This window comes from Lepidochelys olivacea (genome assembly GCF_965140295.1).
Source record: "Lepidochelys olivacea isolate rLepOli2 genome assembly, chromosome: 3".
In the NCBI taxonomy this organism is placed as follows: Eukaryota; Metazoa; Chordata; order Testudines; family Cheloniidae; genus Lepidochelys; species Lepidochelys olivacea.
This window is the reverse complement of record NC_140413.1, coordinates 109,872,763-109,885,059: the sequence shown is the minus strand read 5'-3', so window position 1 is coordinate 109,885,059 and position 12,297 is coordinate 109,872,763. Positions and strand designations below refer to the sequence as shown.

At 41.3% G+C, this 12,297-nt stretch overlaps 1 protein-coding gene across 6 annotated transcripts in view; it reads right to left on the bottom strand.

Annotated features, from left to right (window-relative positions):
• Positions 1-12,297, bottom strand: part of PHACTR2 (phosphatase and actin regulator 2) — a gene marked incomplete at its 3' end in the record, with an annotated part of 217,026 nt that overhangs the window by 43,055 nt on the left and 161,674 nt on the right. For all 6 annotated transcript variants that reach the window (XM_084625136.1, XM_084625137.1, XM_084625141.1 and 3 more), the window contains exons 3-4: positions 9,778-9,858; positions 5,861-6,019 (exon numbers count right to left, since the gene is read on the bottom strand). In XM_084625136.1, coding sequence (XP_084481262.1) covers positions 5,861-6,019; positions 9,778-9,858 — 240 coding nt within the window. The remainder of the gene's footprint in view (positions 1-5,860; positions 6,020-9,777; positions 9,859-12,297) is intronic.

Here is a 12,297-nt window from a genome sequence, read left to right as displayed (position 1 = left end):
AATTAGCCGCTGTTGGAAAACAGGATACTGGTCTAGACGGACCTTTGGTCTGACCCAACATGGCCATTCTTATGTTCTTATCTGAATCCCCCAGTGTGATTCTGCTTGTACATGACTTAATCTTAATGACTATTCATTCTTTGACACCTCAGCTGAGACTGACAACAGCAATAGCCATCAGAGCCAACTCTATCTGTCCGTTTCTCCATACCCATCTCCATGGTATGCCAGCACCAGCTATGAGGTGCTATTTTCTGATTTGGACATCCGTCCACTTGGAACTGGACCAAGATGACCAACTCATTTTATAAAACAACCTGAAACAGCCATCAGATGGGAGTAACTTTTAGTCACTATCACCTTGTACCAGATTCGGACAGGGAGCAATCACTTGGACCAAGACAATCCACCCATAAATTACCCTTTTAGAAACAAACAAAAACAAAGCAAATGTTAATGCCTCATTCAGAGCTTCAATCAATATTGCATTTATATTTAGAATATATTTCCCTAAGGGCCAGATGTTCTGATGCTGAGCACCCACAACGAGAGCCAGAGAAAGCTCTGCTCCTGCTGTGTAGACACCTAAACGACGTCCAGGTTTACAAAATGTTCACCATCCAGCAGCTTTCACTGTGACCTGATTTTCAAAAGGACGTGATACCCAAACATGCTGAGTTCTTTTGAAAATTTGACTATTTATTTTATAAGTGACAACTGAAGTCTTTTTAAACCAGGGTCCCAATGGTGGCGGTCAAACCCTTCTGAAAATTCTGGCCATAATGTTTAGAAATAACTCCCTGCATATTCATAAATTTACTGTTAACTTGTTGTTAATTGCTGGGGATATTTAATAATGAAAGACCAATGTTTTTCTCAATCTATCACAGCATTATCTCATACTGTTCTAGTAGTATTATTTCTAATGCTAGAGGAGCACCACAAGGAAACAGCAACACAGCAGACTCAGGAAGAGAGAACAGCTAGAGTTGCAACTCAGGCACCTAATTCACATCAACAGCAAAGTCACCCCCTCCAGGAAGAAAAGTGTAACTCAGCGGGTGATGCTATGGAAAAGGAGTGTTGCAAACAGCATGTGGTTATCACAGCTTACTGCAAAAATGAAACTGCTGTGAGAAGAAGAGGGATTTTTCCCTATGGCTGCTTGCATACAGAGCATTGACATGGTTAATTAAGAACATGGGGGTAGCCACTTGTGGACTTCTAACTCTATGTCACCACTTGTATCAACAGCACAGTGCGCAAGAGGCCTTGTACAAGGGAATCTGCAGGAGTCTTTGGGTCAGGGGAGAGAGGCTAGTTTACATATGCCTCTCAGTGGAATGGTTTGCAGAGTGTAATTCTGCAGGGAGCAACTTATGAACGAGAAGGAAACAGACGCTTGCCTTGACTCAGGCTCCACAGGTCTGGAATCCTTTAAGGGGTAGATAGGCCCCTGCAGAAGTCACTGGGTGAGGGGAAAAGGATGTGGTTGATATGCTGAACTTGTGTTAAATAGTTTTACTTTGAAGAAACCAAAGCCCTGAAGAAAACAGAACTGAAAATCTGTGGCTGGAGACTGTTTTTTCATGCATGGGCCAGAGAGTTAGCCCACTGGCTTACATGCTCAAATAAAAAACTACACTGAAGGGAGATAAGGGATCGGTGGACAAATAGAAGGGGTAAGAAGCTACATCACAATGAGTTAAAACGCAGAGCTTTTGTTGAAGCTTGGAATAGAACTCTCCGTTGGAAAAAGACTCACAGATGTTGTGAAATCCAGCCGGAAATCAACATGCAAATTTCCTGCAGTGGGGGACATGCAGAAATCCACCAGAACACACAGCATTGTTCAGCTGATCTACTGTAAATGCTTAGGAACATTTCAGAACCTTGTGCTCAGTCTCACAGCATCCAGACACCAGCCCTGGCTTCCAACATTACTATAGTTTTTTACAGCACTAATAATCATGGCTGGCTACCAGGCTGCAAAATTAAACTTTTCCGTCCCCGTTCCCATCACTATCTTGCTCCTGGGTATTCAGCCAAATATTTCCTCAAGCCCAAGAAAACCACGAAGCGTGAAATTAACTAGTGGGGATAAAAACAGATTGAATCAGTTTTGTAAACTAAACTGAACTGAATGCTTAAGGTTCTAAACTAAGACAGTGAGCCAGAGACGGAGAAGGAAGAGCAATCCTGCCAGGGGCACTGGAGGTATTATGCTGTGTAGTGAGGAGTAAGCACACTGCCTCAGGAGTGCTTGGGGAAGGGATGGGAGGATCGTCCTTAGCAGTTACAATTCTGACACTTTTTCTACAACAAGTGTAACCTGTGCTCTCCCTAGTGCTGCTTCCTGTCCGTGGGTGGGGCAGTGCACATGATGGGGAGGGAAAAGCACAAGTCCTTGGCTTTACCCCTCCTCCACACTTTTGCCCAATCTGGAGCCAGACTGGCAATCTCTCTGCCTAGCACTTCTGTAGCTCCAGCAACCCAATTACATCTGCCTTCTGTGTGGGTGAACTGGAGTGGGGAGGTACTTAGAAGCTCCCTATTCCCTCTTCTCCACTCCCGTGTACCTACACAGGACAGCCATAATTAAGCTCTTCATTTTCCTTGAAAGGTGCCGGGTCATTTTCCTTTTAAAAAACACTGGAGTTCACAGAGTAAATAAATGATCTATAACAATATCCAGGTTTCGCATCTGCAAAGGCTCAATAATCAATTACCCGTTGCATGTAAAAACTGTCAGCAGCTCCTCATTATCCTTATGCCAGGGAGGAATTTCCTTTTAAACATGCCACTTGGATGACTGACACCCTATCATTATTTCAAATAGCAACAGTTACATTATTAAGCTGCCAAAGGGAATTTTTTCACAAAATGTTAGAAGCATCTGTAAACTGACAAGCAGCAGATGGGTTTATAGTTTATAGAATTGTTTGGCAGCACACAGGACAACTTGGAAGGTTTTTTTTGTTTCATACACTTTTGCTTAATTCATTTTACATTGTATGTTTCAGTCTATTCTTTGCCCCTGTTTCTCTACCTCTACAGATCACCATGGGATGGTTCTTCCTTTAACTCCTAACATATTCCATTTCCAGTGTTGCCAATTCTTGCAATTTTACCGAGAGTCTTGTGATATTTGTTGTTTTTCTTAAAAGCCCCAGATCCTGGAGTCTTGTGAGAATCTCACTTTTTTTTTTTTTTGAAAAGTTCCTAGCCCTCCTGGTTGTGGGGAAAACTTGAAAACATGAACTCTACAGTCTCAAAATCCAGAAGACAGGTAGAAAGACCCCTCCACATTTTTTTAAATCTCATGATTTTTTAAAAACACTTTGGTCTGTCAATATTGATTACTGCAGCATGCCCTGATACTAAATGAAAGGAATTAATCCTGACTCCAGTCCTCATATGCATGTCAAGTAGGCAAAAATTCTCCTTTAAGATTTATGCACAAGTACAGTACCTCTAAAATGGTTAAGAGTATCTGCCATGGGATTGTACTTCCTGAATACGTTACCCTGAATTTTTGAGCTAACTTTGAAGCTCTCATATTTTGATTTTTATGACGGAGTGAGAGTTGTCATCAGAGAGAGCAGCATGTTCCATGACCTGGGCACAGGACAGTGAGTCAGGAACTCCTGCATTGCAATTCCAGTTCTGACACAGACTCTTTCTGAGGCCACGAGCACATCATTTCCCTTAAACTCCAACTGAAGTTAATAGGCCCAACTGTCTTTTTACTTAATGTGGTGTAAGTCAAGAGTAACTCCAGTGAAGTGCAATGGGCTTATGCTGCTTTTGTTCAGCAAGTGGGAGGAGTGCGTTCACCACTTCTTGCAGGATTGGCCCTCTAATATTTCCATTGTCCTATTCAAATTCAAAGTGCTTTATATCCCCTATGTAATACTACTAAAACTTTATTGAAACTAGAAGATCAAAATCCCACTTTTCTTATTTTTATTACATCGCTTCCCCAAAGCATCTCAATTTCTCAGAGGAATTGGAGAGAAGAGGTATCATAGTTACGTATTCCTCGATTCTCAGATAGCTTTTGTGGTAAGGGTTTGGAATGGCTCTCTACAAAGCAGTCACAGTAGGTATAGAAGGTAGCAAACATATGTAGACTTTGAACCTTCTATTTTAACTAGAACTCTAAATTCTGCAGGATCAGCCATGTAGGATCAAATCACAATTAAAATAAAATGTTATTTTGCTCTTAAATGTTTCAAGGAAAACCCCGGAGTAGAAAAGCATAAAATAATAATTGACATAATCTTTAGCCCCAAAATCAATGTGAACTCTTTTTTGGTGAGTTTTCCCTTCCCATTATTTTCCATTCTACTGAATCTACGCATTCCTAGTCCTGGCTGGGACCAGAAGCAGGATGTGCCAAAATACCATGAGAAGGGCTGGTCTTGTTTTTCTGGCTCAACTGAGGGCAGCAAGTACTGGAAATCTCACAAGAAAGCCAGTTCTCAGATTTCCAGCCACATTTTGCAGCTCCAAAAGGTTTGCACAGTTTGGAGAAGGATCCAAACTTTTTGTGTGATTAGCTGAATTGACACACTCAACCTTCTGAGGAGCACTTCTCACTAGACAAGCCTACCAGAATATTTTGGAAAGGCTGTTAAATCAAACATCCAGAAATAGAGAGATCCCGACCCTTTGCATTCCTGATACTTTTCAGGAAAGTCTAACAAACAGGCTGTAATTCAAGAGTAATTTTCACTGACAATGAAATAGCAGTGTGCATTACCAGATATGTTGGAAAAGAAACAACAATTACGGGACAAATCCTGTGATCTTCACTCCGTGTTTACTCTTCCTTATTCCATCAAACTTCTAATGAAGTCAATAGAAGTTTGAGTGAAGACAGTATAAGCTAAACTGACTTCATGATTTGGCCAAATAATAATATTTAGCATGTATATGTTGCCTTCTACAAAGCACCTTACAGACATGGGATCAAATTTTCAAAAGCACGTAAGTGACTTATGAGCCGAAGTTCAATTTTCAAAAGTGACTTAGACACTTAGGTGGCTGAGACTCACTGAAAGTCAGTGGGATTTAGCTTCCCAAGTTACTTTTGACACCGAGACATAAGCTCATAAATCACTCTGGGCACTTTTGAAAATTGTGCACATGAACTAATTTCTTCAACAATCCCAAAAGGCTAATAAGTATGTATAAAGGGGCTTAACCACCATCCACTAAAGGCAAGGGGAAGAACCCCAATTAGTCATGCTCTACAGCTGGGGAAGTGATTAACTAATTACCTCTTGCCTAAAGAAGGTAAAATTAGGCCTTATAAGTAGCCTGAGGGAGCTCAGTTATGAGAGAGAGGTCTCTCTAGTGGGGGGAGAAGCTCTGGGCTAAGGCTTAACAGACAGGATATAACAGGGGAACTAGTGAGAGGGGTGGAAGGGCCATTAGTTTGAAGACTTGTTTGAACCTCCATTTGGACTAACTCATGCTTCCTTAGAAAGGCTTTAGACTTTCATGTGACTTGACCAGAAGGCCAAGCCAAGTATGCCCTGAGCAGGATTTAGACAGTTGCAGGTTTGAGGAAAAGCCTTATAGAGAGTGCCAGAGACAAGAGCTCTGTGCAGTGCTGTGACCAGCAATGAGGGGGTACCCATGAGGTAAGGATGCACTCTTACACTATGTATTATTATCCCCATTTTACAGAAGGAGAATCTGAAATAGAAACTTGCCTGAAGCCAGAAATGGACTCAGCACTGGAGTCAGGGATTAGAAATCAGACCTTCCTGACTCCCACTTCTGTGCTCAGACCACTTTCCCCTTTATGACCCATAAAGGTTTGTGAGAATATGAAGATTTGTTTGTTTACCTTTTTTATCTTCTTTTTTTCCTTCCTCAGCAGACGCGTTGGCTGATAAGGAGCCATTGTCTTCTGTGGTCTTTATTACATTTTCTTCCTGGATGGTTTCTTCACTGATTGTTATGGTGTGTCCATTTGAGGTTTCAAAATTTACTGTTACATCACCAGCTAAAATGAAGATTAAAAAGCCATTATCCAATTTTACAGCCTGCTCAAGAGCTAGTTCTCCATTTGTTGTCAACTCAGTGATTTTTCAGGTTTTAAGTTTCCATGAAAGAAAAGCACAATTTCACATTAATTTATTTTATGTATAAAACATTTTGATGAAGTTCTACTCTAACCAACTCTCTAATAGTATGTTATAAGGCTCTCCATTCACTGAGTTTGTGACTTCCAGATCACATGTGCCCAGTTAACAAGTAACATAGATTATTATCATCCAATTTCCTGCCCTTCAAACTGAACCTTGAAACACAAGATGAATTCTAAGTCATGCATCAGACAAGTAATAAAGATTATGCAGACCAAATTTTGCCCTACCTCTTACAACAGATTATCTTTACTTACTAATATTTATCTATAGTTTCCTCAATCTTTTTAAGAACCTGTCCTTAACACACACACCCTCCCTTCAGTGCATCTTGCTCCTCACTCTTTGCCTCCAAACATCTGGAGGACATTATCTACTTATGCTGTCCTTGACTAACTACAATCTGATTTCCACTCCTTATTAAGATACTTCACTGTCCTTATTAAGATAATCAACTATGTTCTTTCTGGTCATTTCTAAGACATTCTCTTTTACCTTTCTTCTCAAGTGCCTCCTGCCTTTCCCCTCCTACTGAATTCTCTCCCTACTAAAATTTATTACTTTTTCTATCTCAATTCTCGTCTTCTGTCTCCAACTGCTGCTTTGTTGACTTTTTCAATAGCTCCTTGTCCTCCTCCTGCTCTGCTGGAGTCTTGTGGCATTCAGTTCTTGGCCTACTCTGCCTTCCCTTTATTTTCATCCTCTTACATAGTTTTTCTTACCATCTTTATGAATCTCAAATCTTGGTCTTTATCCTTGATCTCCCCCGTTGTTCAGTCTTATGACTCTGATTCTATCATTCTGGCTATCGAGACACCTGCTCCCACTCAACGTGATAAAAATAGAACTCCACTTTCTTAAATTCCTCTCCCTTCCTTGTTCATTACTGCTGATAATTCCACAATCTTCTTTTTCACTGTGCTGTCATAGTTGACTCCTCTGTCTCTCCTTCAGTCCTTTGTATACTGAGACTGTCATAAACCCATACTTTCCTCTCCACCTCCAAAGTTAAATACCTTCCCCCACAGCCCCTTCACTGCTATAAACTTGTCCTCACTAGCCTCACCACTTCCCCCCATCCACTCTTTAAGCTACACAAAATGCTGTCACCAAAATTATCTCCCTCACTGATTGGCCTTATCATGCCACTCCCCTGACCACCTTCCACATCTGGTTCAGACTTCTCATTCTCACCTTCAAGACCTGGCAATTCCTTTACCTGTCTACATCTCTGTGCTCATCCCTTCCTCCTCTCCATCCTGCTTAACCATTCCCTTCCTTCCAACTTTTACTCTCCTATCTTTGTGTGCCTTCTTTCTCAGAGCATCAAGCGTCTACTCTGTCTTCTTTTAGATTGCTCTTTAAAACATACATGTTTATCACATGTAAAGCAAGAAGCATTCTAGGAAGCATAGAAATGAACAGATGCCCCTTCTTAAACAAGGGAGAAAATATTTCACCTTCCTATCCTTTTCTCTCTTTGTACTGACCCAATCTGAACGAGAATTTAATGTGTATTACAACAGAATACCGAGTACTCTGGGTAGGGTGACCAGATGTCCCAATTTTATAGGGACAGTCCAATTTTTGGGTCTTTTTCTTATATAGGCTCCTATGATCCCCCCACCCCCTTTCCTGATTTTTTCACATTTGCTGACTGGTCACCCTAACTCTGGGGTAGGGGGAAGGAAGGCAGGCTAAAGAAATAACAGCCGTTGTGTGTCCATTTTTAGCTCATTTATTTTAAATCTTGTTCTAATCAAAGTTAGAGATTAAAAAACATTGCACTTATTGCCCTTTCCCACCAAAATGCAATTTACAAACATCAATCAACTAAGCCTCACAGCACCACAAAAGAAAAGTATTTTTAAAAATTTGGTTTTACAAATGAGTAAACTGATTCACAGAGCAATTAAGTTCCTTGTTCTAAGCCACAGAACAAGACAGTAGCAAAGACAAGCTTAAAACCCAGATGTGCTGAGTGTCATGCTCTGATACACACACTGCAAGGGTGTCTAGAGACACGCCCCAGCACTAGCAGATATAAAAATAACCCCCCGTTTCTAAATATTAATGTATATGAAGCTGCAGGGAATATAAATATTAAGCTATCCCTGACTTCACACCTAACATTCATTACACTGATTCCTCGGGTCAGTCAGAGTAAAACTTTTTTTTTAGTGGAAATCTATTTTTAGAAATATCAGAACCTGTCCTCTAAGACTTTTATAGTCCACTAGATTCTTAGTCAGTTCCTTTTACTGTTGTCTTTTTAGTCTTCATGACAAATGGATTAATTTTAGGAGATGGAAAAGCATTGCAGTTACTAAAATTATATTAGACAAAGATTACATTAGCTCTAGATTTTTTTTATTAAATCAAGAATAGTACAAACACTACCACTATGAACAGCAGAAACAAACAACATTTTAAAGAGAGATGTGCATACTGCTGAAAACCTTCAGGTATAATCGGAGTTAGGTAACAATGCTTTACACAAGCTTTACATAATACATCTTGCTATGTTTACCATTTACTAAACCTGGCTGTGTTTTTAAACAAAGGGAGTTTTCCTCAAAGCTCCTTATGCCTCTGCTATTTGAATGTAGCATGTGTGATGGTGGTGGTGTGTGTGAGATACTGCACCTGTTACCTCTCAATATTGGAAACACCAGCTGTTGAGTTGCTTGCTTTGGTTTACACTTGTGACACATAGGGTGTTTCTACTCTGCAATCAGACAGCCGTGTCTGCCCCATGTCAGCTGATTTGGGCTCACAGGGCTCAGGCTGTTTAATTGCCGTGTAGACATTTGGGCTTAGGCTGCACTCTGAGCTGTGGGACTCCCCCCAAAACCTTGCAGGGTCCTAGAGCCTGGGCTCCAGCCTGAGCTCTAATGTCTACATCACAATTAAACAGCCCCTTCGTCTCAGTCAGCTGGCATGGGCCAGCCATGGGTTTTTAACTGCAGTGTACACATACCCCAAATGCAAAAAGAAAAGGAGTACTTGTGGCACCTTAGAGACTAACCAATTTATTTGAGCATAAGCTTTCGTGAGCTACAGCTCACTTCATCCGATGAATTGGTTAGTCTCTAAGGTGCCACTAGTACTCCTTTTCTTTTTGCGAATACAGACTAACACGGCTGTTACTCTGATACCCCAAATGGTAAGTGGCAGGGCCCCAAAGTTTTTAGTTTTCTCATCCATAATCGCCATATCATCCTCCAGCTGTTTTGGAAAGAACTGCTCAACTCAAAATATCCTCTGAATCACTGATTTCAAAAAGTAACATTAATTACTTAGCACTTTTCATCTACAGAACTCAATTTGCTTTACAAAAGTGCTAAGTATTACAGAGAACACAGAAAGGTTAAGTAACTTGTCCAAGAACACACAGCAAGTCAACAGCAGAACCAGGAACAAACTCCAGGTCTCCAGACTCCAAGTTTGGTGCCCTATCCTCTTGGTCAAACTGCCTCTCCCACTTGCTGCCAGTGTTTTGCCAAATCTGCCTTTTTATAACTGGATAGCTGATATTCATTATAAAATGGAACAACGTGATAATAATGTCCATGCTTAGAGTTTAAGATCTAAATTTTAGGTTATTTGTCATCACCTTGCTCAGATATTTCCTTCAGAACTCCCTTTCTTATCAGCTCCTCTCTGCTTTGTCTTGTTGAAATCTTCCTTTCCAACACTTAGAAAAAGAGAAAGCACAGTTAAGAATACATCCATTCTGGTACCAAATGTAAAATTAAAAAAACAAAACAAAACCACTCTGCGGACTCTTTGATTTTGCTAGAAAATAGGGTTATTTTTTCAGATCTCACAAACTGGAAATATTCTTTATTTTATTAGTCAGACAGTAACCAATATCCTCAGCAATAATATTGCTTAGCATAACCTGTGCGGTGCCCTAACTGTATGGGAAAAACAGCTTTAAAAGAAGTTAATATGGCCTGTTATAAACAGGAACAAAATCATAATTTCGGCTGATTATCACAGCAAAAAATGCAAAGTCGTGTTTTTAGGTTGGGGAAAAAATCATGGCAAACATTTTAATTAAGTTTATTTTTCATTAAAAATAAATAGCTTTGCAGTCATTTAAAAACATATAAAGATAGCAACATACCCACACAAACAAAACACACACCAAAATAGAGCGCAGGGTAAAAATTGATGGAGACATCTTGTTAACAGCAGACAGTGCAGGATGAAAGAGACCATGAGTGAAATTTTCAGAAGCACCTAACTGACTTAAGAGCCTCAATCTCATTTTTAAAAGTGCCAGGCACTTACAGTCTGATTTTCAAAGGTATTTAAGCACCTAAAGAAGCAGATAGCATCAATTGGGATTTTCAAAAGCACCTGGGCACCTACTGCAATTAAAATCAAATTAGTTAGGTGCCTAGGCACTTTTGAAAATTCCACTAGACACCTACCTGCATCTTCAGATGCCTAAATACCTTTGAAAATCTGGTCCTTTGAAATCCTAGGTCTCACTGAAAGTCAATGGAACTTAGGCACACAGAAGTCTAAGGCCTGGTCTACACTACGAGTTTATGTTGGATTTAGCAGTGTTAAATCGAATTAACCCTACACCCATCCACAAAACGAAGCCATTTTTTTCAACATAAAGGGCTCTTAAAACCCATTTCTGTACTCCTCCCCAACAAAGGGATTAGTGCTGAAATCGACATCGCCGTTTCAAATTAGGGTTAGTGTGGATGCAATTCAAAGGTATTGGCCTCCGGGAGCTATTTCACAGTGCACCATTGTGACTGCTCTGAACTCCGATGCACTGGCCAGGTGTACAGGAAAAGCCCCAGGAACTTTTGAATCTCATTTCCTGTTTGGCCAGGCAAACTCATCAGCACAGGTGACCATGCAGTCCCAGAATCGAAAAAGAGCTCCCGCATGGACCGAACGGGAGGTACTGGATCTGATCGTTGTATGGGGAGAGGAATCCGTGCTATCAGAACTCCGTTCCAAAAGACGAAATGCCAAAACATTTCAAAAAATCTCCAAGGAGCTCAGACAAGCGTACTAGAAAAACAAAGAATCAAACCGACGCTCCGGGACAGAGCCCCAGACATGTCGCTTCTACGCTGAGCTGCATGCGATTCTAGGGGGGGCCGCCACCACTACCCCACCCCGTCCATGGACTCCAATGATGGGAGGATTTTGCGGATGGGGAAGATGAGGAGGAGAAGCTTGAGGAGAGCACACAGCACACTGTTCTCCCCGACAGCCAGGATCTTTTTATCACCCTGACTGAAATACCCTCCCAACCCAACCAAACCGGAGAAGGGACCTCTGGTGAGTGTACCTTTTAAAATACAGTACGTTATAAAAGCAAGCGTTTTATATTTATATTTAAATTTTATAAAAAAATCCACCCATTCTGAGAGATATTTTTGAATGTAATTTCCTAAGTTTAAATATGCAAACTGAAAAAAAACAGAAATTCTGTGGAACCATATTGACACCCACGTGGTTCATCAGCTGGCTCGGAACCTTGCATTGCATAGACCTCCACCATTAGAGCTAAGGGAGTTACTGATAGAGGTATCAGGCTGTTGTCTATGTGGCCCAGCCACTAGAAGCGGCGGGATGAAATGCAGTTTCCTAGTGGGTTTTGCTATTTGCTGGTAGCAGAGAAATATCAAGACAAAAATCTCCTTGGTTCAGGTCCAGATTGTGGAAGGTGGGCATGGTCTAATGGTTATAAACCATTTTGCCCCCTCTCTAGCTCCTGTCCCTGGGCCCTCCCATCCTACCCTAGTTCTTACCCCTGTATCCTCTCCCTGGGGTTGATTCAGCTGGCTCCTACTCCCCTCGTTTTCCCTCTTCCCTTTATTCCCATCCCCCTTCCATCCATCCTCCTGCATGTGTCTTTCCACTCCTAATCCCAGCCCCTGTACACACTGCTCCCATCCTCCCCTATGCTATTTCCCTCCCTCCTGCTCCAGCTCCCTACTTCTCAGCTCTTGCTCCTGCCTGCCCCCCACTTCTCTCACCCTCTGCATGCTAGTCAGGTTTCTTCCTCCTTCTCTTCCATGCTGCCTGGCCGCTAGTGTAGCTTAGTTGCTCTGTGGGGATGGCACAAATCCAGTTCAACTGACACACAGGCATT